The sequence below is a fragment of the Ranitomeya imitator genome, chromosome 2 (genome assembly GCF_032444005.1).
Source record: "Ranitomeya imitator isolate aRanImi1 chromosome 2, aRanImi1.pri, whole genome shotgun sequence".
NCBI classification, from domain to species: domain Eukaryota; kingdom Metazoa; phylum Chordata; class Amphibia; order Anura; family Dendrobatidae; genus Ranitomeya; species Ranitomeya imitator.
This window is the reverse complement of record NC_091283.1, coordinates 836,043,224-836,067,504: the sequence shown is the minus strand read 5'-3', so window position 1 is coordinate 836,067,504 and position 24,281 is coordinate 836,043,224. Positions and strand designations below refer to the sequence as shown.

The 24,281-nt window shown below is 45.2% G+C and overlaps 2 protein-coding genes across 2 annotated transcripts; one reads left to right on the top strand and one right to left on the bottom strand.

The window, feature by feature from the left end:
* Positions 1-463: 463 nt before the first annotated feature.
* On the top strand, positions 464-3,219 carry LOC138666087 (trypsin-like). Its single transcript, XM_069754216.1, has 5 exons — positions 464-525; positions 690-843; positions 1,193-1,446; positions 2,363-2,499; positions 2,977-3,219. Exons 1-5 carry the CDS (start codon positions 486-488, stop codon positions 3,124-3,126), a joined length of 735 nt encoding a protein of 244 aa, XP_069610317.1. The 5' UTR covers positions 464-485; the 3' UTR covers positions 3,127-3,219.
* Positions 3,220-19,131: 15,912 nt separating this feature from the next.
* Positions 19,132-21,270, bottom strand: LOC138666085 (trypsin-like). Its single transcript, XM_069754214.1, has 5 exons — positions 21,219-21,270; positions 20,902-21,055; positions 20,287-20,540; positions 19,727-19,863; positions 19,132-19,379 (listed from the first exon to the last, which is right to left on the bottom strand). Exons 1-5 carry the CDS (start codon positions 21,256-21,258, stop codon positions 19,230-19,232), a joined length of 735 nt encoding a protein of 244 aa, XP_069610315.1. The 5' UTR covers positions 21,259-21,270; the 3' UTR covers positions 19,132-19,229.
* Between the last annotated feature and the right edge of the window lie 3,011 nt (positions 21,271-24,281).

The window sequence follows — 24,281 nt, the reverse complement described above, 5'->3', positions numbered from 1 at the left end:
AATGAACCCATTAAAAATCATTTTAGAAAAAATGCAGTAGGACAAATTCAAACTTTGCAAAATCGAGATGGAATTTCGAAGGATATTTTGGGAAATGGCAGCAAACAACTCAATTATTTCAATTCAGCTTGCAAGGAAAGTATCTAGATTTATGGTGGTGGTAGTGGTGGGACATGTGCAACCACTCATGCATCTAAATGTATCACTAACAGTACACAACCAAAGAACATAAAGAACACAACCTAAGACAAACAAAATAATGCTGATTTACTTCCCGGGAAGGAAAATTATTGCCAAAGTTGTATCTACTGAACAGGTCAGTAGAACATTTCCATATAAGTGACCTTCATCCATAGATTACATGTATATTTTAGGTTATGTAGGTATTGATTAATTTTTACTTGAGTGACGAGGTGTTAGAGGGGTGATAACTTTTTAGGTATAAATATCTGTGGTTTACCCTCCATACTCATCCTGGATTCATCATGAAGCTCCTTCTGATCTGTGTGCTCCTCGGAGCAGCTGGTGAGTCCGGTGCATCCTTCTGAAGACCATTGTTCAAACTATTTTGATATATTTTTGTGTTTTTTTTTATTCTTTAGAGGATTTTTTTAAATCCTAAACTTTCTTATTCCATTATGTTACACCAATATAATAATATATAACCTCACATATTGTAATATTCTCAGCTGCTTTTGAGGATGATGACAAGATTGTCGGAGGCTACACCTGTGCCCAAAACTCCGTCCCCTGGCAGGTGTCCCTGAACGCCGGCTACCACTTCTGTGGTGGATCCCTGATCAACAACCTTTGGGTGATCTCCGCCGCTCACTGCTTCCAGTCGTAAGTTACTGGAATTTTGACCAAAATTGAATAATTGAAGCTAAGTCAACTACTTATGACAGTATAATTGTGGTATTCACGCCATCCTATTAATAAACTTACATTGTGAGCAGAGCAAATATAGTGCATGTTGGGTTAATAAATGTGCGGCCTAGTGATTGGGACTTCAGCGGAGCAAGTTCCTAGAACAAGGATAAGTTGTATAATTTTCATTATAGATTATTTTTTAATTGAGTTCTGTAATATGATAATTATTAATCAAAGGAATGTTGTGCATTTTACATTCTTGATGAAATTTAACAATATTTAGTTAAAAATAGATTATATGAAACTATAATTTTTTTTGTAGGAATTTGCAAGTGAGACTGGGAGAGCACAACATCGCTGTCAGTGAAGGTACCGAGCAGTTCATCAGCTCCGCCAAAGTCATCAGACATGGAAGCTACAGCTCCTGGACCCTGGACAATGACATCATGTTGATCAAGCTGGCGTCTGCCGCCTCCCTCAACTCCTACGTCCAGGCTATTGGTCTGCCCAGTGGCTGCCCTGCTGCCGGCACCAGCTGTCTGATCTCCGGATGGGGCAACACCCTCAGCAGTGGAAGTACGTCAAGAATCATCAGGAAGTAAAAAAGTATAGGAAGTATTGACATGTTATGAGTTGGAGTTTGTTCAGAAGTGGAGATTGCTCTGGGGTGGAGACTGCTCAGGGGTGGAGCTTTTTAGAATAGTTTAAGGGAACCTATCTCCATTATATATTGTTTAATATTAAAAATCAGGATAGTGAAACATTTTTTAAATCTGGTTTTAGTTGAATGATTGTAGATTTTTCTGTAAAAAATGCATTTTTCAAGGTGCACCATGCAGATCAAGACACCTTTCCACATCGAGAGAATTTTATTTATTTGTTGAGAAAAAAATATTAAGCGCCTAAAAATAATCATATATGTACAACCCCTTAACTTTAAGATTGCAGCACCAACATTTGCAGAACCCCCCCCCCCCAAAACTTATCGTTGAGGATATTACTGGTTGACTGAGGAATGTTCTGCCGCGCTGAATGTACTTGGTCAAATCATCAAGATCCACTGCTGGCAGCTCCTGTGTAATCATCGACCAATGATGTCTCCAATTTGCTCAATGGTGTACAAGTCCGGAGACCCTGCAGCCGTGGGCGCAGGTTTAGGCCACATAGTCTGCTCACAGTAGCACCACCAACATTTATGTCTGGCATTGCTAAGTTGAAAAATGGCTTCTGGACATTTTGTAGACACTGTAGAAAGGAAATGAATCTAAATATTGTTTAAAATGTATTTATGTAATATGATGCTCCTTTTTAACATTTTTTTACAGACCTTACTTAAAACCTAACTGTAACAGGGAGCATCAGTCCTTAACATTAGGCTGCGAGAGAGCACAGACAAATGCTGTGATGATTGATGTTTTTTCTTGTCTGGACACATTTTATAATTTTGGGGTTTTCATACAATGTCTAATCTTTTATGGAAATTTGCTTGTAGCCAACATGCCCAACCTCCTCCAGTGCGTGGATGCCCCCGTCCTGACTGCCGCCCAGTGTAGCAACGCCTATCCAGGAGAGATCACCAGCAACATGATCTGTGTTGGATACTTGGAAGGAGGCAAGGATTCCTGCCAGGTAATGTGGCTTTATAATCTGAATCCACAGTGTTTGGCTAAAGCAGCCAAATCGACTCTTTACGGGGAGTCCTGACTTGCCAACGATGTCAAACGTTAGACATATAGATATCATCATGCCTAATCGTTTGTTCTTATGGGAGGTAAACCACCAGCAGAGGTTTCCAGCCGAAGTTTATTCCCCTCTCTCTATTGTAAGCACCTATTTGCTTGGTCAAACCAAGGTGTATGGAGGAATCAGGAGGATTAGTACTTTGCTGAATGAGCCTTTGATCAACAGCAATCTAAGGAACATGGCCAACGTTACCAGGAGATGTGTCATCAGAATGTCAATACTCCCGTATTTCAAGAGCACCTATCAATGGCAGGAGTATCCATGAATGTGTCTTTCGTCTCTTTTGTTAGAATATTGATACCTGATTTTTATTACCTTTTTAGTCCTATAAAAATGTAACAATTTGTCTTTGAATCTTCTTAGGGTGACTCTGGTGGACCCGTGGTCTGCAATGGACAGCTCCAAGGTATTGTCTCCTGGGGATACGGTTGTGCCCTCAAGAACTATCCTGGTGTCTACACCAAGGTCTGCAACTACAACTCCTGGATCTCCAGCACCGTTGCTGCCAACTAAACATTTTCCCTTTTGTGATGGTCATCTCGTTACTTTACTCGTTTAACTTTATTGTAATTCCCAACTTTGTGGCAATTCACGTTTCAATAAAAAGAATAAAACAAAATCACTGCTTCAGTTTATAATGCACCGGACATGGGAAGGTCCATTTTCTTCGATTTAATTTCCTACGGAGCCAAATATCCCATATGAGGCTGAACTGATTCCAATTTTATATTCCAAAAGTAAGGCTTTTCTAATTGATTGAAAAATATCTGCCCCCTCCACTTCACTAATGATTAGAATCATCAAAACTTTTGAAATTCAAATTTGCCAGGTTTGGTAAATCTTAAAAAAATAAAAAATTCAATTTGTGGCGAATTTATTTGCGGTGAATCTCAAGTAGTCCATTTCCTTTGGAACAGTGTTTAGAATATTTTATAATTTCCCAATACTGTATCCAATATGTTTTCTTGTTAAAATAACCTTAGGGGGGGGTGTGAGGTGATGGAAAAGCGAGAGAGAAAGATTCCAAACTTTGTACTACAAGAAGTACTGTATAACAAATATGTGTACTTTGAATATATTGATCACATAAACTTGCACTGCTGTTGACTAGAGATGAGCGACCCTTTCAAGGTTCTGTTCAATTCGCCGTTCGTTTAGATGGTCGTTGAATGTTTCGCCGAACGCACCCGAACACAATTAGATTCAATGGGAGGCCAAACCAAACCTATACACAACAACTCAAGGGCTGACAAAAAGCTCAACCAACAGCTAAAATAAGGGGCAGACACCATGAATAGTGGCATCAATTGACCCACAGTAGAAATTTGCAAATGGCACAGCAGCAGTCAGCCATGGTCCATGTATGAGTTATCAGGGTCTGGCCCAGCATTTACAGCTTTGAAGTTACAATTAAGACGTGGTGGCTGAGGGAGCAGTGTAAGCCTTCTTATCTGGGAGAAAAAAAAACACAAAAATTGAGCTTCACTTGAGTTGGTACACATGCAGAGGTTAAACGCATGTTCACATTGGCCACAAAACATTATAACCTACAAGAGAAAAAAGTAAGCGAAAACCCTGATGTAACTAAGCAAAAAAGGAAAAGTGCATTTAAATAACACAGAGTTTTTAGTAATACTGTTTTTTGATTAAAAAAATAGCACAAAAGCCATCCCACCGCGTCAAGGTAACTCTGATAGGGACAGTCCTACACTATCTAATATTAAAACCTTACATTGTGTCAATGTTGACCTCAGTGTGAATAAGGGCAGACGAAAGGACTGGGCCCAACCAGTGAAACACCAGACTGGGGAAGCCTTATATAGTCTCTAGCTTAGAAACAGGAAGGCCACACCCCGGGGTGTCTGCCCTTATTCACACTGAGGTCAACATTGACACATGGAAAGGTTTTAATATTAGACAGTGTAGGACTGTCCCTATCAGAGTTACCTTGACGCGGTGAGATGGGTTTTGTGCTATTTTTTGATAAAAAAAACAGTATTACTAAAAACTCTGGGAGCCCTGATACCTCATGCTACACATTTTTTTCTTCCAGCCATACTCAGATGGCACAAACATTTCATACAGTACTACTGGTACAAAAATGTAAGGATAGTAATGCAGGTCGTTGACTGAAAGTAAGTGCAGGCCTGCCAATCTGGAAGCCCACTTACACAGGCAACCCACCTGACGGAGACCCAACCTGAAGTCTCCACATTTCAAAAAACTGTTTGCAACATCAGCAGCAGTAGCAACAGCAGCCACAGAAGCCACGACAAAGGCGGCACAGACTGTAATAACGCAATATCAATACATGACACTAAAATTGACACCAAAGACATGAGAAAGGGCTGACAGCACTCACCAATTATGGACGGCCGTTAACGATCCAAGGAACCCACTCAGAAAACCAGCAACTTTCAATATAGATTGAGAATAACGTCCAGTCCAAGTGATAGAGTCCAAAAAGCATATTATACAGGGCTGGTTTATATAGCGTGGAGACCCAATCTGCACCAATCACCACAGAAGCCGACACCACAAACATAAATTACATAATTTATATACAAATTCAAAGGAAATACACACACAATTTCTCTGAGCAGCATGAACCATACCTACAGCTCTGGCAAAAATTAAGAGACCACTGCAAAATGTTCAGTGTGTCTGATTTTTCTCTTTATAGGTATATTTTTGAGTAAAATGTAAATTGCTCATTTATTCGATAAACTTCAGACAACATGTCTCCGAATTTTCAAGCAATAAATTTTGTATTTTTTTTCTGACAAAGAAAAATGGTTAAAATTTAAAAAAAACAACCCAGTGCATTCAGACCTCACATAAGGCAAAGAAAGCAAGTTCATAATCATTTAGAAACAACAATACTAATGTTTTAACTCAGAAATAAATATTTTGTGGAATAACCATGATTTTTAATCACAGCTTTCTTGCGTCTTGGCAGCTTTCCATCAGTCTCTCACACGGCTCCTGGTACAATAATGTCAGCAGTTCTTCTGTGTTTGATGACTTGTCACTATCCATCATCCTCTTGATTACATTCCAGAGGTTTTCAATGGGGTTCAGGTCTCGAGATTGGGCGGCCATGACAGGGGTTTCATGTGGTGGTCTCTTAATATTTGCCAGAGCTGTATATATTAAACTGGTTGAAAATTGGCACCTCCATAGCGTGATGTATGAGTTGTTTATGAAATACTGCAAAAAGTGATCAGCCAATCGAATCATGGCATCCCTATCTTCATGGATACCAGAAGCCAATAATCATAAGGTGAGTCATGAATATGTATCACATAGATTACAGAGGTCCAATCCGAACCTTCAAGAACAGAATGTGGCAAAATTCTAATGTCATATGTGTGACCGTGAAGCGGCCAATCATGAGCATTAACATTGAACTGACCCCATGACATCAAGGGAGCAACCCATATGGGTCACATGATCGTGGGATACTCAGGGCAAAGAGCCCTACATATTTAATGTCTTCCATCAATCTCAGTCCCCATGCCCTCCTGTTATTCCATAAAATGCGAATAAATATCTAAAGACAAAAAACACCAACAGAGATATGTAATTAAAATATACCAATGTTGAAAGTACAAAGAGGAGAGGGGGTTCCTACGATAGACAAGAGAATATTGATATATACATGATTGACAGTGTTGTTTTTGTGACTTTGATTGTCCATATGTCTTTCCTTGACTCATCCCCTTACCTTCTGCTTCTTCCTTTTTCTTTTCCTACAATACTGTTATGCGGATCATTATGGTGGTTATGTTTGTGTAGGGCTATGTATGTGTGTGTTATGCATGTATAGGGCTAGTGAGTGACCCTGAGTATGCCGCAATGATGTGACCCAGTTGGGTTGCTTCCTTGATGTCATGGGGGCAGTCCCGATGCCATGGTTACCACTGTGGCCGGAATGACGCTCCCCGCTGAGACTCATTACTATGCACCGATCGCGCATGCGCACCGTGCTTGCGCATCATGGGGCATTTTTGGTCATGTGATCCATGTCATGTGACCCCGCCCACGTAATTCTCTATGGCGATGTGCACACAGATCAGTCACTGGGGAATGAGAGGGAGGTGAAGATAAGCTGACAGGTACGCTTTGATGACAGGCCGTGCTAATGCTCATGATAGACTGCTTCACGGTCACACCTGTGACATTAGGATTTTGGCGCATTCTGTTTAAGATGGTACAGATTGGACCTCTGTAATATATATAATACATATTTATGACTAGTAATGAGCGAAAGGGATCACCAAGCATAAATTCGGCACGAATATAGCACATTTCACATCGTGATCGGAAACACGAGCACATTTTTATAAAATCAGAAACATTTGGTAAAAAAATGTGGGAAAATATTTGTGCTGCAACTAAAGTATTTTCAGCACTTTGGCTATGATAATGGTGGTGTATCATGAGCGTTTGGCACGTGTTTGATGAGGGGAGGGGGGTTGCAGAGCTCAGAGGCGCCACGTGCTTGTAAACAGTCATTTTTTTCTTCTAACTTTATGTGTGCACATTGCGGCTAGCCAATCCGGGTGCAGGAAACATCCACAGTGTCCTGACACAATGGCTTGTGTCACTGGCTGCTGGGTTGGCATGTACCTCTCCATATAAAGAGCAGACATCTTGTTTTAGCGCCATGTTGACACTGTAACAGCGCAGAGAAGCTGCTCCTGATGCTGGCAGTGTTAGCAGCTAGATTTTAGGTAGCTAATTAGGCGGTTGTTTCTTACTCAGATAGTTTAGTTAGGTAGCGTCCTGTGTGGCTGTGAAATCGACCCTTCAGCAATATATTTATACACTGCTCAAAAAAATAAAGGGAACACAAAAATCCCACATCCTAGATATCACTGAATGAAATATTCCAGTTGTAAATCTTAATTAATTACATAGTGGAATGTGTTGAGAACAATAAAATCTAAAAATGATCAACGTAAATCACAACTAATATCCCATGGAGGTCTGGAGTTGGAATGATGCTCAAAATCAAAGTGGAAAATGAAGTTACAGGCTGATCCAACTTCAGTGGAAATGCCTCAAGACAAGGAAATGATGGTCAGTAGTGTGTATGGCCTCCACGTGCCTGTATGATCTCACTACAATGCCTGGGCATGCTCCTGATGAGGCGGCGGATGGTCTCCTGAGGGATCTCCTCCCAGACCTGGACTAAAGCATCCGCCAACTCCTGGACAGTCTGTGGTGCAAGGTGACGTTGGTGGATGGTGCGAGACATGTTGTCCCAAATGTGTTCAATAGGATTCAGGTCTGGGGAATGGGCGGGCCAGTCCGTAGCTTCAATGCCTTCATCTTGCAGGAACTGCTGACACACTCCAGCCACATGAGGTCTGGTATTGTCCTGCATTAGGAGGAACCCAGGGCCGACAGCACCAGCATATGGTCTCACAAGGGGTCTGAGGATCTCATCTCGGTACCTAATGGCAGTCAGGCTACCTCTGATGAGCACATGGAGGGCTGTGCGGCCCTCCAAAGAAATGCCACCCCACACCAATACTGACCCACTGCCAAACCAGTCATGCTGAAGGATGTTGCAGGCAGCAGATTGCTCTCCACGGCGTCTCCAGACTCTGTCACGTCTGCCACAGGGCGCCAGTGGCGAATTTGCCAATCCTGGTGTTCTGTGGCAAATGTCAAGCATCCTGCACGGTGTTGGGCTGTGAGCACAACCCCCATCTCTGGACGTCGGGCACTCAGACCATCCTCATGGAGTCAGTTTCTAACCATTTGTGCAGACACATGCACATTTGTGGACTGCTGGTGGTCATTTTGCAGGGCTCTGGCAGTGCTCTTCCTGTTCCTCCTTGCACAAAGGCTGAGGTAGCGGTCCTGCTGCTGGGTTGTTGTTCTCCTACGGCCCCTCCACATCTCCTGGTGTACTGGCCTGTCTACTGGTAGCGTCTCCAGCCTTTGGACACTACACTGCCAGACACAGCAAACCTTCTTGCCACAGCTCACATTGATGTGCCATTCTGGATGAGCTGCACTACCTGAGCCATTTGTATGGCTTGTAGAGTCCGTCTCATGTTACCACGAGTGTGAAAGCACAACCAACATTCAAAAGTGACCAAAACATCAGCCAGAAAGCATTGATACTGAGATGTGGTCTGTGGTCCCCACCTGCAGAACCACTCCTTTATTGAGTGTGTCTTGATAATTGCCAATAATTTCCATCTGTTGTCTATTCCATTTGCACAACAGCATGTGAAATTGATTGTCAATCAGTCTTGCTTCCTAAGTGGACAGTTTGATTTCACAGAAGTTTGATTTACTTGGAGTTATATTCTGTTGTTTAAGTGTGCTCTTTATTTTTTGAGCAGTGTATATATTTGCCATTACTGAGGTCCACAGACAAAGGCAGCAGGGCATATGTCATACAAGTGTGTTGTGCACTGCTTCTATTGTGCTCCACGCATGAGCATAGCATTGGGTGTAGCGAAAGACCTCTTGGTCCCTTTTAGACTATTTCTACTGTGGTGAAATTGATGCCACTTTTGTGGGGTAAGGCCCTCATTTCTTTAAATGTGAACCCTCCTGAATGGGTGTTCATCTGCTGGATTGGGTGTAGTGAAAAACCTGTCGTCCCTAATCTACTATTTCTACTGTGGTGAAATTGATGCCACATTGGTGGTGTCTGCAAATAATTTTGGGAAACGTGAACACTCCTGGTTGGGTGTCCATCTGCTGGATTGGGTGTAGTGGAAGACCTGTTTGTCCCTATTAGACTATTTCTACTGTGGTGAAATTGATGCCACTTTGGTGGTGTCTGCCAATATTTTTTGGAAATGTGAACACTCCTGGTTGGGTCTCCTTCACGTGTGTTACCTGTAGCAGTAGGCCTCTGAGACCGTCAGGCCTCCACTTCCTTGCATTCAACTACCCATGTTACTATCCTTACATTTTTCTGACAATGGTAGTTTACAAAACTGATATTTGTGCCACCTGAGTGTGGCTCAGCATGAAAGCAGGTAGAGCTGTTGCATGTGGTATCCCAGCAAAGGGGCCCTACACTGATCCCTCACCCACTCATTTTACTGTGATGTTCATTGGAAAGCTGTAAATGCTGGCCCAGACCACGATACCTCATGCCTGGCTGATTGCTGCAGTTCCATGCTGCAATTTGTATTTGTACTGTGGGTGAATTGAGGCGACTTTCCTGGTGTCTGTCCCTCATTTGATGCCTTTTGTCACCATTTGGGGACGTTCTAAGGTGTTGTGCATGCATTTGTTTTTGCCTCCCATTGACTATAATGGTGTTCGGTTATGTGTTATGACCTGGTGGTCAGGACAATAATGGACCTGGTGGTTAAGAGCACACGGAATGACCTGATAGTTACTGATAATAAGGACGAGCTCTGGGACGTGGGAACTCTGCTGACCGCAATCCCTAAACCTATCAAACACACTAGAAATAGCCGTGGATTGCGCCTAACGCTCCCTATGCAACTCGGCACAGCCTAAGAAACTAGCTAGCCCTGAAGATAGAAAAATAAAGCCTACCTTGCCTCAGAGAAATTCCCCAAAGGAAAAGGCAGCCCCCACATATAATGACTGTGAGTAAAGATGAAAATACAAACACAGAGATGAAATAGATTTAGCAAAGTGAGGCCCGACTTACTGAACAGACCGAGGATAGGAAAGGTTACTTTGCGGTCAGCACAAAAACCTACAAAAAGACCACGCAGAGGGCGCAAAAAGACCCTCCGCACCGACTCACGGTGCGGAGGCGCTCCCTGTGCTTCCCAGAGCTTCCAGCAAGCAAGACAACAAATTAAATAGCAAGCTGGACAGAAAAATAGCAAACCAAAGAAATACAAGCTGGAACTTAGCTTCTGATGGGAAGACAGGTCACAAGAACGATCCAGGAGTGAACAGACCAATACTGGAACATTGACAGGTGGCATGGAGCAAAGATCTAAGTGGAGTTAAATAGAGCAGCAGCTAACGAATTAACCTCGTCACCTGTGAAACTCAGAAACACCCACCAGAGGAAGTCCATGGACAGAACCAGCCGAAGTACCATTCATGACCGCAGGAAGGAGCCCGACAACAGAATTCACAACAGTTATGTTCGGCGAATATTCGAGGAATTAATAGGCGAATATTGCAAATTCAGCGAACGTAGTAATCCAAGTCGAATATTGAAATATTCGCTCATCTCTAGTACCAACTTTGAGATTGGCAAACATTTTCTGAGCAAATTCACTCATATCTACAGTAGTGAAATCCAGGTAATCCCTTGGATTCAAGGATTCAACACCTTAGTTTAGTCTGAAGTCACATTTGTTCCGACCTATCTTCTCAGGTTTACTTTGGGGTTAATCAGAGATATGTGCTCGATCATCTCCACTTTACTTTCTACGAAGCTTCTACAATTATTTGCCAAACTATTTCTATGTTGATAATGTAACAAGGTGGCACAGGGTGGTAGTCATGGGCGAGTCCACTAGGTCACAGTCTGTGAGCACCTTGGCCCCTTGCACATGAACAGACACTTCAAGTCCCAGCCCTATGGCACAGTTGGTTACCTCTGTCACACGGCTGCTCTCCATGCTGGAACGCAATCCTCTGGATGCACCACATGTCACACTTTTTAGAGCTCAACAGTGGCAACTTATTAATGAAGATGAAGTGGAGAAGAAGATAACAATTCCTGAGCTGTCCCTATTCAAAGATGCTGTTCCATCGACAACAGCAGCAGCAGAAGTAGAAGCTCCCAATCGGCTCCTGGAAGCTAACCGTCTCTTGGAGGGCACCTCCTTAATCCTAGTGCCCTTTTTTATTGCCCGACATTCCTGTGGCAATCCTTTCCTCAGCCAGGGGTCCTTTCTGTCGTAGATGGGGACACATGTCCTGCCACGGGCAGACCTGCCCTGGCTATGCTCAGGAGACAGGAACTTCCTGTCCCTTTGAGGCTGCAAGTCCAGCCCACCGAATTAACTCTTGCTATCCCTGACTCTAGCATACAGATACACCATCTGGGGCACCACATAAGACAAGGGAGAGGGGGCAGATGAGGGTCCCCACCACCGCCTTACAGCAACATTCAAATATATACTTCTTTTTGGTTTCGTCCTGTCTGCATAACCACAAAACTTTTCTGTACCTGATATGCTGTAGTTTGTACATACTGAAAAAATAATAGGCTCCAAAGGTCCAGTAGTTGATAACCCCATTTATAGGTGACTTTCGATCCTATAATTGGGGCCTATCTTTTATAGGATGATTTAAAAATAATATTTCAGATCTTATTGATGATCTGACCTGTGTGTACAATGATTACTTTACAACAAACACTATGATGCTATTAAAAGTGGATGTACACGTACTTTGCATGATCTAAACCCCAGTTTCTGTTATCTCTCATCAAATTGTAAGTGATTGCCTGCACAGATCCGGTGCTATCTAAAGTCCTGACTACATACAATGGATCCCTTTATACCTTTTGGATGGAAGCTATTGGTTCACATTGCGTTAGGGCAGTCCGTTTAGCGGATAGCGCTACGGACTGCGCTAACGCAATGTCCCAAAAGGGATCGCGTTTGCCGATCCCGCTAGCGCAGATACCCGATCTGTGCTAGCGAGGAACGAACCTTGGATGCTGCAAGCAGTGTCCGCGGTCCATCCGGAACTAACGGGACATCGCTAGCGCGTGCCGAAAATGCCATGCGCTAGCGATGCGCTAGAGATCCGTTAGCACATTGCCGTCAATGGGTGCGCTAACAGATCCGTTGCATGGCGTTAATTGCGACAATTTCGCCATGTAACGGAGTCTGCTAGCATTAACCCATTAACGTAATGTGAACCTAGACAGTCATTTGTCAATCAATGCCAGGTAGATGTTGCCCATGCAAATAAAATGATGAGATGCACATGATTAGATCATAGTTTTAACCTTTACTGAGCAGTCTCACTACAGAACCCAATGCTCCATGATGTGGTCATACAAGACTTATTAAGTCAATAATATGTTTTATTTTCCCAAAAAAGCTGTCTTGGCACTCTCTGCAAAAGAAAATGTTCCCCCTTTAACCACTAGTCTGAGGCCTCTCACCTAGACACATTAGATATCCTGCTTTGCACTGAAGATGGACAACACCTCAAAACATGTGAAAGTGGAGTTTCTGTTTTGGTTTCCTCCCCTAAGTCATGTGGCAAGGCTCGGTAAGGGGTTGATATTGACTATTAGGATTGCTACATCCAATGAGAGGCATCGGAGATCATGTCATCTTCCTTCAGAAAAAGTTATTTGCATGTCAAAAATAACAAAAATTGGAAACCGTTCTGTTAGGAGTCGAGTTTCCTCTGCTGCACAGGGGGAATCTCGATCCGTCTCCGCTGCGGTCTCCCATTCCCCTCCAGCCGCAGTGGAGTCTGCTCAGCAGGGACGTCGATCCCAGCGTCTCGCTCAGTCTGACTCTGTGAGAAGAGTTATTGCTGCTTCTCCAGCTTCTGCCTTTGAAGCCTATTCTGGTCAGCAGCGAGCGGACTTCTCTGGGACTAAGTCCTTATCTGCACACACTGAGCATGCCCAGGGCAAGATCTCCCGTTGGAGATCGAGGGTCATGTGCTCAGGCTCTGCGGCACATTCCATTGGTCCTCTTGGCAGGTCCTAGAAGGGCAAAAGTTCTATAGCCATTTCCTGTGCTGCAGCTATATAAACTGCGCATGACCGCACGGCCATGCGCTAGTATTGTCTTACAATTGATATGTGTGTATGTGTGAGTGCAAGTCGTTCTTGGTTACCCCTTCCCTATTGAATGTCTGTTCGCGGAAGGTGTACGGCTGCTATCTAGCGCCCGACTTGGCCTACTACACTAAACACACATCACAGCGTCCTGTAGCTGTGCCTGCCAGTACGGCGCCGTGCGCCTGCCTTGCGCTTTCCATACCCAAGTCTGGGTGGTTAGTGGCGTCCGTTAGTGCGGCATCGCTCGCGCACTTGTGCGCTTATATTTCTGAAGGTTCTCTACACACCCAGTTGCGGTGTTGTGCCAGCAAGGGCCTAATCGGGCTTCAATCCCTTCTGGGGTTAAGTCCGCTGGCCACTTGCTCGCACTCTAGTGCGGTATTGCGGTCCTGTGAATTAACAGGATCGTTTTCCTCACGCTGGGTGAGGTTTAACCCACGCGTGTTTACTTTAGTGTACCGCTATATAGTCTGCAAATTGCTAGCAGCAGGTTCTCACCTGCACGGTGGACCCCGGACTGCGAACGCATCTTTGTCACCTGTCTTGGTGCGTTCCGCCAGTCCTAACATAATACTAGCGCCAGGGTCTGGCTAGTAAATGGCAGACGGTCAGCGTCTACAGCAGTACATCCAGCAGCTGGAGGGTAGGTTGGCGGCTCTCGAGCGCACAACCTCAGCTGTGGACGTTACTGCTGTCGCTGTTCAGGCTGCAAGTGCAGCTGCAGCCAGTTTGTCCGCTGCCACCCCTGCTCCGACTTTATCCCGTCTCCCGCTTCCAGACAAGTTTGCTGGTGACAGTAAGCCATGTCGGGGATTCGTGAGCCAGTGCTCCATACATCTCGAGCTGCTGGCTGCACGTTTTCCTACGGAACGGGCGAAAGTGGGATTCATTATATCTCTCTTGTCGGGCAGGGCGTTGGAGTGGGCAACGCCGCTTTGGGAACGTGGTGATCGTGTGGTGCAGAGTGCTCCTATCTTCCTGGACGCTCTGAGGCAGGTCTTTCTGGGACCTCGTGTCACCCACGATACCGCGCTCCAATTGTTGGCAATTACTCAGGCTTCGTCCATGGTCAGCCAGTTTGCCATCCTATTCCGGACTCTAGCTTCTGAGCTGGAATGGCCGGATAAAGTCCTTATTCCGGTGTTCTGGAGAGGACTGGCAGATCATGTGAAGGACGCCTTGGCCACCAGGGAGATTCCCGCCACACTGGAGGAGCTCATTACTATAGCTACCCGCATCGATCTCCGTTTTAACGAGCGGAGGTTGGAGCGGACCCAGTGTAGGCAGAGGTTTCGGCTGGCTCCCATCTTTGCCAAACCTCTAGAATCTCCTGTTATGGCGTCCGACTCCCATGAGGCCATGGAGGTTTCTCGAGCGGGATCTAGGTCTCAGACCGCTCGAGTACCTGTGTTATGTAAAAATTGCCAGCAACCGGGACATTTCGCTAATACATGTCCACGGCGGTCGGGAAAACGATCGCGTCTAGTGTCCATTGGAGGAGGTTCACTGGACACCGCGGCATTTTCCTCAAAATTGTCCTTTAAAGGGACAATCCTGTTAGGCACATCCACTCTTACAGTAGAGCTTTGTGTGGATTCAGGAGCAGAGGGAAATTTTATGTCTTCTGCTTTTGCTCAGCGCCACGCAATACCTCTGGCTATGCTAGCCAGACCAGTAACCGTGAGAGTGGTGAATGGGTCGACACTTCCATTACAGATCACACATCAGACTGTCCCTTTCACGTTAGCCATGTCCCCATCCCACCAGGAGACTATTTCCCTTCTTGTCCTTCCCGAGGGAATGGATGAGATTCTGCTGGGAATGCCCTGGCTTCGTTTCCACTCCCCACATATTGAGTGGACCTCTGGGAGGATATTGGGTTGGAGTGAATCCTGCAAGGGCAGATGTGTGAAAGAGTGCGTTCAGGTTTCCACCACTGAGATACCCGCAGATCTCTCTACTCTCCCCAAACACTATTGGTCTTATGCAGACGTCTTTTCCAAAAAAGCCGCGGAGACCCTTCCGCCTCACCGTCCCTATGACTGTCCTATAGATCTCTTGCCTGGAGCAGAACCTCCTCGGGGACGTGTCTATCCCCTCTCTCTCCCGGAAACGGAGGCTATGTCCCAATACATCCAGGAGAATTTGGCAAGAGGATTTATTAGGAAGTCAGTGTCACCAGCTGGGGCAGGGTTCTTCTTCGTACAGAAGAAGAATGGAGAGTTGCGTCCTTGCATAGACTACAGGGGTCTTAACGCCATCACCGTTAAAAATAAGTACCCGCTGCCCCTGATTTCTGAGCTTTTTGATAGGCTACGGGGAGCTAAGGTATTTACCAAATTAGACCTGCGGGGAGCTTATAACCTGATTCGCATTCGTGAGGGGGACGAATGGAAGACGGCGTTTAACACCAGAGATGGGCATTATGAGTATCTGGTGATGCCCTTCGGGCTCTGTAATGCCCCAGCCGTTTTCCAAGACTTTGTCAACGACATCTTCCGGGATATGCTTTCCACCTCGGTCGTAGTCTATCTGGATGATATTCTCATCTTCTCTCCAGATATTGACTCCCACCGGAGAGATGTTGGCAGAGTCTTCGACCTCTTACGGGCAAACTCTCTTTACGCAAAGTTGGAGAAGTGTGTGTTTGAGCAGGAGTCTTTACCTTTCCTGGGCTATATCATCTCTGCCCAAGGATTGGCTATGGATCCTGCCAAACTACAGGCTGTGATGGACTGGCAAGAACCCCATTCACTTAAAGCGGTGCAGCGCTTTATGGGGTTCATTAATTATTACCGCCAGTTCATCCCCCATTTCTCAACTTTGGTAGCTCCCTTGGTAGCCCTCACCAAGAAGGGAGCAAATCCCAAAGTGTGGTCTGAAGAGGTCTCCAAGGCCTTTTCTTCTACTAAGTCTCATTTTGCTAGCGCTCCCATCCTACATCGTCCCGATGTCGATAAGCCGTTTATAATGGAGGTGGATGCCTCTTCCGTTGGTGCTGGAGCAGTCCTCTTCCAGAAGGATGCTCAAGGTCGGAAGCATCCGTGCTTTTTCTTCTCCAAGACCTTCACACCAGCGGAGAGGAATTATTCCATCGGGGACAGGGAGTTGCTGGCGATGAAATTGGCTTTCTCTGAGTGGAGACATCTCTTGGAGGGGGCTCGTTTTCCCTTTCAAGTATTTACAGACCATAAAAATTTGCTATATTTGCAAACAGCCCAGAGGCTAAATTCTCGCCAGGCCAGATGGTCCTTATTCTTCTCCCGATTCCACTTCACCCTCCATTATGTCGCTGGGGAGAAGAACATTCGAGCTGATGCTCTTTCTCGCTCTGTTGTGTCATCTGAGGAGGAGGAAGGAGAGCCTCGGCTTATTGTTCCTTCTGAGAGCTTGAGAACCGTGGCTCCGGTGTCGCTTGAGTCTGTGCCTCCGGGCAAGACTTTTGTGCCCATAAATTTGCGACCGGAGGTTCTCTCTTGGGCTCATTCCTCCAGGGTGGGTGGACACTTTGGGACTAAAAGGACATCTGAGCTGCTGGCGAGGACGTACTGGTGGCCGCATATGCTGCGAGATGTCAGGGACTACGTTCTGGCGTGTGTCTCATGCGCCAAAAATAAGTCTCCTCGACAACGGCCGTCTGGGTTACTCTATCCCTTGCCGGTGGCAGACAGGCCCTGGGAGATGGTCGGGATGGACTTTGTGGTGGGTTTGCCCAAGTCTCGCGGCTGTACCGTCATTTGGGTAATTACCGATCATTTCTCGAAAATGGTGCACTTGGTGCCGCTCCCACGGTTACCTTCTGCACGGGCCTTGGCAGCGTTGTTCATAAGACACATCTTCCGCCTACACGGCATGCCAGACAAAATTGTCAGTGACCGGGGTCCCCAGTTTGCGTCTCGGTTCTGGAGAGAGCTTTGTCGTCTTCTCAGCATTGAGTTAAATCTCTCTTCCGCATATCATCCCGAGACGAATGGGTTGGTAGAGAGGGCCAATCAGACTCTGGTCACATATCTGCGACATTTTGTTTCTGCCAGGCAGGATGACTGGGCATCTTTATTACCATGGGCAGAGTTCGCCCTTAATAACGCTGTAGCCGATTCCACCGGTCAGACTCCTTTCCTCCTTAATTACGGCCAGCATCCGCGGGTTCCTGTGCCTATGCCCGTGTCCTCTGCTGACTCCAGGGTGGCAGACTGGGCAGTGGAGGCACGGGACATTTGGGACCGCACTCAGGATGCCATTCGGGCCTCGAAGGAGAGAATGAGGTCCTCCGCCGATGCACATCGGCGCCCTGCCCCGGCCTTTGCTCCTGGCGACTTGGTGTGGCTCTCCGCCCGTAACATCAGGCTGCGAGTTGAGTCCACTAAGTTTGCTCCTCGCTACTTGGGCCCATTCAAGGTCCTCGAGCAGGTTAATCCCGTGGTCTACCGCCTGGCTCTTCCTCCACGCTTGGGTATCACCGACACCTTTCATGTGTCCCTCTTGAAACCCGTATACATGTCCCGGTTTTCCGAGTCATCTGCCGGGACATCGGGTTCGTCTACGGACGATTACGAGGTGAACGCTATTTTGGGGTGCAAGGTGGTACGCGGCAAAAAGTTTTATTTGGTGGATTGGAAGGGTTATGGTCCAGAGGACAGGTCTTGGGAGCCTGCTGAAAACATTCGGGCCCCACAGCTCATTGCTGCCTTCGAGCGTAGCGAGGCCCAAGGAGGGGGGGGCCCTAGGAGGGGGGGTAATGTTAGGAGTCGAGTTTCCTCTGCTGCACAGGGGGAATCTCGATCCGTCTCCGCTGCGGTCTCCCATTCCCCTCCAGCCGCAGTGGAGTCTGCTCAGCAGGGACGTCGATCCCAGCGTCTCGCTCAGTCTGACTCTGTGAGAAGAGTTATTGCTGCTTCTCCAGCTTCTGCCTTTGAAGCCTATTCTGGTCAGCAGCGAGCGGACTTCTCTGGGACTAAGTCCTTATCTGCACACACTGAGCATGCCCAGGGCAAGATCTCCCGTTGGAGATCGAGGGTCATGTGCTCAGGCTCTGCGGCACATTCCATTGGTCCTCTTGGCAGGTCCTAGAAGGGCAAAAGTTCTATAGCCATTTCCTGTGCTGCAGCTATATAAACTGCGCATGACCGCACGGCCATGCGCTAGTATTGTCTTACAATTGATATGTGTGTATGTGTGAGTGCAAGTCGTTCTTGGTTACCCCTTCCCTATTGAATGTCTGTTCGCGGAAGGTGTACGGCTGCTATCTAGCGCCCGACTTGGCCTACTACACTAAACACACATCACAGCGTCCTGTAGCTGTGCCTGCCAGTACGGCGCCGTGCGCCTGCCTTGCGCTTTCCATACCCAAGTCTGGGTGGTTAGTGGCGTCCGTTAGTGCGGCATCGCTCGCGCACTTGTGCGCTTATATTTCTGAAGGTTCTCTACACACCCAGTTGCGGTGTTGTGCCAGCAAGGGCCTAATCGGGCTTCAATCCCTTCTGGGGTTAAGTCCGCTGGCCACTTGCTCGCACTCTAGTGCGGTATTGCGGTCCTGTGAATTAACAGGATCGTTTTCCTCACGCTGGGTGAGGTTTAACCCACGCGTGTTTACTTTAGTGTACCGCTATATAGTCTGCAAATTGCTAGCAGCAGGTTCTCACCTGCACGGTGGACCCCGGACTGCGAACGCATCTTTGTCACCTGTCTTGGTGCGTTCCGCCAGTCCTAACACCGTTCAATCTCATATGAATGAAATGGAAATGTCTTTCAACTTTCCAAGAATGAAAAACTGAAGCTTTTCTTTGCTTTAACTTTTTATTGGTTGTGAACTGCCACAATGTTGTGAATTACAATAAGGTAGCAGAGTAAGAGAAGATGACAATCAGAAGATAAAAAATGTTTAGTTGGCGGCAACGGTGCTGGAGATCCAGGAGTTGTAGTTGCAGACCTTGGTGTAGACACCAGGATAGTTTCTTTGGGCACAGCCGTATCCCCAGGAGACAATACCCTGGAGCTGTCCATTGCAGACCACGGGTCCACCAGAGTCACCCTGAAAAGAGACAAAGAAAAATTATAAATGTTTTTTTCGTGGAACTACAGTATTAGTCAATATCAGGAATCAATATAAAGAGATGAAACCAATAGGGAGGAGAAAAAGGCTCTGCCAGAAACCTTTGGTGCTATCTTATATCAACTAGGAATAAAGGATCAGACAAGATAAAAATCCATGAGCCTGACATTTGCCATTTTGGGCAGGCTGGGATCCCCCAAACAGACTAGATTTCACCGGATCAACCAATAATGGTGGATTTAGCCAATGTATAGGACCATCATAACATATCCCACCCATCCTAGAGTCACAGACCTGAAATGTGTGAGATTATGAGGCCACCTTACCTGGCAGGAATCCTTGCCTCCTTCCAAGTATCCAACACAGATCATGTTGCTGGTGATCTCTCCTGGATAGGCGCTGCTACACTGGGCGGCAGTCAGGACGGGGGCATCCACGCACTGGAGGAGGTTGGGCATGTTGGCTACAAGTAAATTAGCATTAAAGATTAACATATTGTATGTAGACCCCCAAAATTTGTAACTTTATTAAAATAAAAACGAAAGAATCAACAAACATCACGGCGTTTGCACGCGTTCTCTTGCAGATCCTTATTAAAGCATGGTCCTACCTCGAACAATACCTTCGACTTTCTTGGAATATTGACCTCAGACTGTTTTCTCTATGTACTATGTACTCTATGGGATTGTGACCTCATATATCTTGACTACCCCACCATACGACTAATCCGCCTTACGACTAAAAACGCTACTGAGATTCTTTCAACTCAAAAGCTCCATCCCTGAGGAAACTTCAACTTATTATATGTTACATCTACACATTTTTATTGCCTTTAAAACAATACTACTAACAATGCATAGAGCACATTATGTATTTTGTGACGTACTTCCACTGCTGAGGGTGTTGCCCCATCCGGAGATCAGACAGCTGGTGCCGGCAGCAGGGCAGCCACTGGGCAGACCAATAGCCTTGACGTAGGAGTTGAGGGAGGCGGCAGACGCCAGCTTGATCAACATAATGTCATTGTCCAGGGTATAGGAGCTGTAGCTTCCATGTCTGATGACTTTGGCAGAGTTGATGAACTGCTCGGTACCTTCACTGACAGCGATGTTGTGCTCTCCCAGTCTGACCTGTAAGCTCCTGCAATAAAAAAAATATATATTTTTTAAATCAATTTTTTAAAATAAATATTGATAAAATAACCAAGAATGTAAAAGCCATAAACGGTTGTGTTAAGAATTTCTATATTGCAAAATTCAATAAAACTAATCTACAACGGAGATCATTGAACATATCCTTGCTCTAGAGACCGGCTCCCGATCTCTTGGCACAGTTTTAATACAACATACACTATATGTGCTCTGCTCATACTGTTATTTTATGAAAGGGGGTGGTGTCAACACCACAATAACTTCCTAATAAAGAATAGTAAATAATAAAGGTCAAAAGTTGTTGACTTTACTTGAATGACTCAGTTTTGGTTGATATTCCGGTAACTTACGACTTGTAGCAGTGAGCGGCGGAGATCACCCACAGGTTGTTGATCAGGGATCCACCACAGAAGTGGTAGCCGGAGTACAGGGACACCTGCCAGGGGACGGAGTTCTTGGTACAGGTGTAGCCTCCTACAATCTTATCATCATCTTCAAAAGCAGCTGAGAACAATACAAATAAACGGGTTTACATTGGTGTCTCATGAATAAAATATTTAAATAGATGACATTAACATCAGAAGCAGGAAAAATTCTTCTAAGGATCGATACAAAGCACAATGATGGAGAATGAACAGTGGTCTTCAGAAGGAAGCATAGGACTCACCAGCTGCTCCGAGGAGCACACAGATCAGGAGGAGTTTCATGATGGATCCAGAAAGAATATGGACTGAGCGCAATCCACAGATATTTATACCCAAAAATTATCACCCCTCTACACCCTCCTCAGCCTAGAGAAAGTTAATTATTATCCACATAGCCTAAAATATACATGATAATCTATAGATGAAGGTCAATTATATAGAAATGTTCTTCTAAACGTTCGATTAGATATAACCATAGTATTTATGGTTGAAAGCAGACATACAGTACAGACGAAAAGTTTGGACACACCTTCTCATTAAAAGATTGTTCTGTATTTTCATGACTATGAAAATTGTACATTCACACTGAAGGCATCAAAACTATGAATTAACACATGTGGAATTATATACTTAACAAAAAAAGTGTGAAACAACTGAAAATATGTCTTATATTCTAGGTTCTTCAAAGTAGCCACCTTTGGCTTTGATAACTGCTTTGCACACTCTTGTAGCTTAATTGCAGGCTTGCTACGAGTGCCGACCACAGGGTGGCGTTCACAGCAAGCCGGCATCAGCGACCATAGAGGTCTCAAGGAAACCTCAGATTCAGGGGGCGGCGATGCGAGCATTTCCGGCCGCGCGGCCTAAAGCGGTAGTTAAATGCCGCTGTCAGCGTTTGACAGCGGCATTTAACTAGTTAATAGCGGCGGGTGGATCACGATTCCACCTGCCGCTATTGCACGCACATGTCAGCTGTACAAAACAGCTGACATGTCGCAACTTTGATGTGGGCTCAGTGCCGGAGCCCACATCAAAGGGGGAGACATGACATGCGCCGTACTAGTACGGCGCATGTCGTGAAGGGGTTAAGAATATATAATCTTTATTCAAATTTATTAAAAACAAAATGTATGATCAATACATATGATCTCCAAAAAACAGTAATGCTTCTAGAGGGCACTGGGGTTGACATAACGATTAATAATCATCATAATTTCCATAAATCCTGTCCAAACAATTAATATACAAAAAGGGGAAAATTACCAATAATGCTCAGTGGCTAAAAATAAAATACGATATTTATGTTATGGTGACATCCCTATATTATTGGGAAGGAAATCCTAGAAAGAAGAAAATAATTGGTATTTTAATTGATACAAATAGTATACTAGACAAAAGAATAGAGGGGTTTCAATACCGGCATAATAACACTGCTTATATTTAGGTATGAATGTTGTAAAAATGCCTCTTACAATAAATCACATTTTACATATATCGCAGGTATTAATCTAGGTATAGTAAATAGTACTGAAAATGTCTAGTATCCGATATCAAAATACCAATATTGCACAAAGCCCCTTAAGTAGATGTAATAATCAGTGTGCAGATATCCGATTGCACATTGTCCCTTATCCAAATATGTGATTACTATGAGCGACCCTTTCAAGGTTCGATTTGGTTTGATTCGCCGAACATTGAGACGTTTGCCGAATAGTTCGACGAACGTACTCGAGCGCCACTAGATTCAACAGAAGGCCAATCCAAACGTATATACAACTAGAGATGAGCGAACCTTTCAAGGTTCGATTTGGTTTGATTCGCCGAACATTGAGACGTTTGCCGAACGGTTCGACGAACGTACTCGAGCGCCACTAGATTCAACAGAAGGCCAATCCAAACGTATATACAACTAGAGATGAGCGACCCTTTCAAGGTTCGATTTGGTTTGATTCGCCGAACATTGAGACGTTTGCCGAACGGTTCGACGAACGTACTCGAGCGCCACTAGATTCAACAGAAAGCCAATCCAAACGTATATACAAGTAGAGATGAGCGAACCTTTCAAGATTCGGTTCGGGTCGGATTTGAACAAATATCAGTTTCATACTATATAAGATAAATGTAAGGAAAGTAACACTGGTAGTTGAGTGAAACTAAGTGCAGGCCTGCCTGTCTGTTTGCGAGCCCTACTTACACAGGTAACCCACCAGATGGAGACCAAAATTAGAGTCTCTACATTCCAAAAGTATTTGTCACACACCACTAAAGTGGCATCAATTTCCACAGAGTAGAAACAGTATAATACGCCTCTAACACACCTTCCACCACATTCAACCCACCAGATGGAGACCCGACTTGGAGTCTAAACATTTTAAAAAATCGTTTGAAACATCAGCAGCAGTAGCAACAGCAGGTGCAGAAGACTCTACAAAAATGCACAGACTGCAAACACACAAGATCAATGCATGACACTAAAAAACAACACCATTGCCTAGTCTAGCCAGTCTGTGACTGGGGTGCAAAAGTCATTGGAGATTCATGATGTAGCGTCTCGTCTTATTCAAACAACCACTGACAACATTACTGGACTACCTACTCGACTACCTTTGTTTTGAAACGCCTAGTAGATGAGGCTCAGAAAAAGTATGTGCTCCAGTGGATGGCAAGAGCTGCATCAAATGGTCTCTCATCCTCTTCCTTCACCTTAACCTCACACAATCCTCAAAGGTGGCAAATCACCCCTGTTTCCTCCTGCATCAAAAACTTCCAAATGCCCAACTGACTGTGGGGAACCTCAAAGTAGCCATTCTGAAGAGCTGTTAGCACATTATATTCCATGGGCATCAGAGATCTGCTCCAAAGATTTACAGAATCTAGAGGAGGAAAGCATCTGCACCAATGCCCATTTATGAGACTAGCCCGTGCAACAGGAGAACAGATTACATGTCTGGAAACAGGAAAAGGCAAGATCAGAAAATAGATAGGACCTGGCTACTCATTAGCTGCACAGAGACTGAAAGAGGATGTTACTCAGGCACCTTCCCATTGGTGTAGGTGCGTCAAGTACCAAGTGCCTCTTAGCAATAGGTTGGGGACAAATTAGGAATGCGCACACTTTCTCTCTAATAATCAGGAAGGTCAGGCGCAGCTGTCCTATGCATACAGCCAGGAAGTATGCACACTGACAGCAAAAAGCAAGCAGAGGACAGAATTAATTGCATAACCTGGGGAGGCGAGTAAGTGTGTGTATCTGCCTGCTGGGGGGATGGGAAACCATACAGTGATGCCGGCAGGGATTTATACAT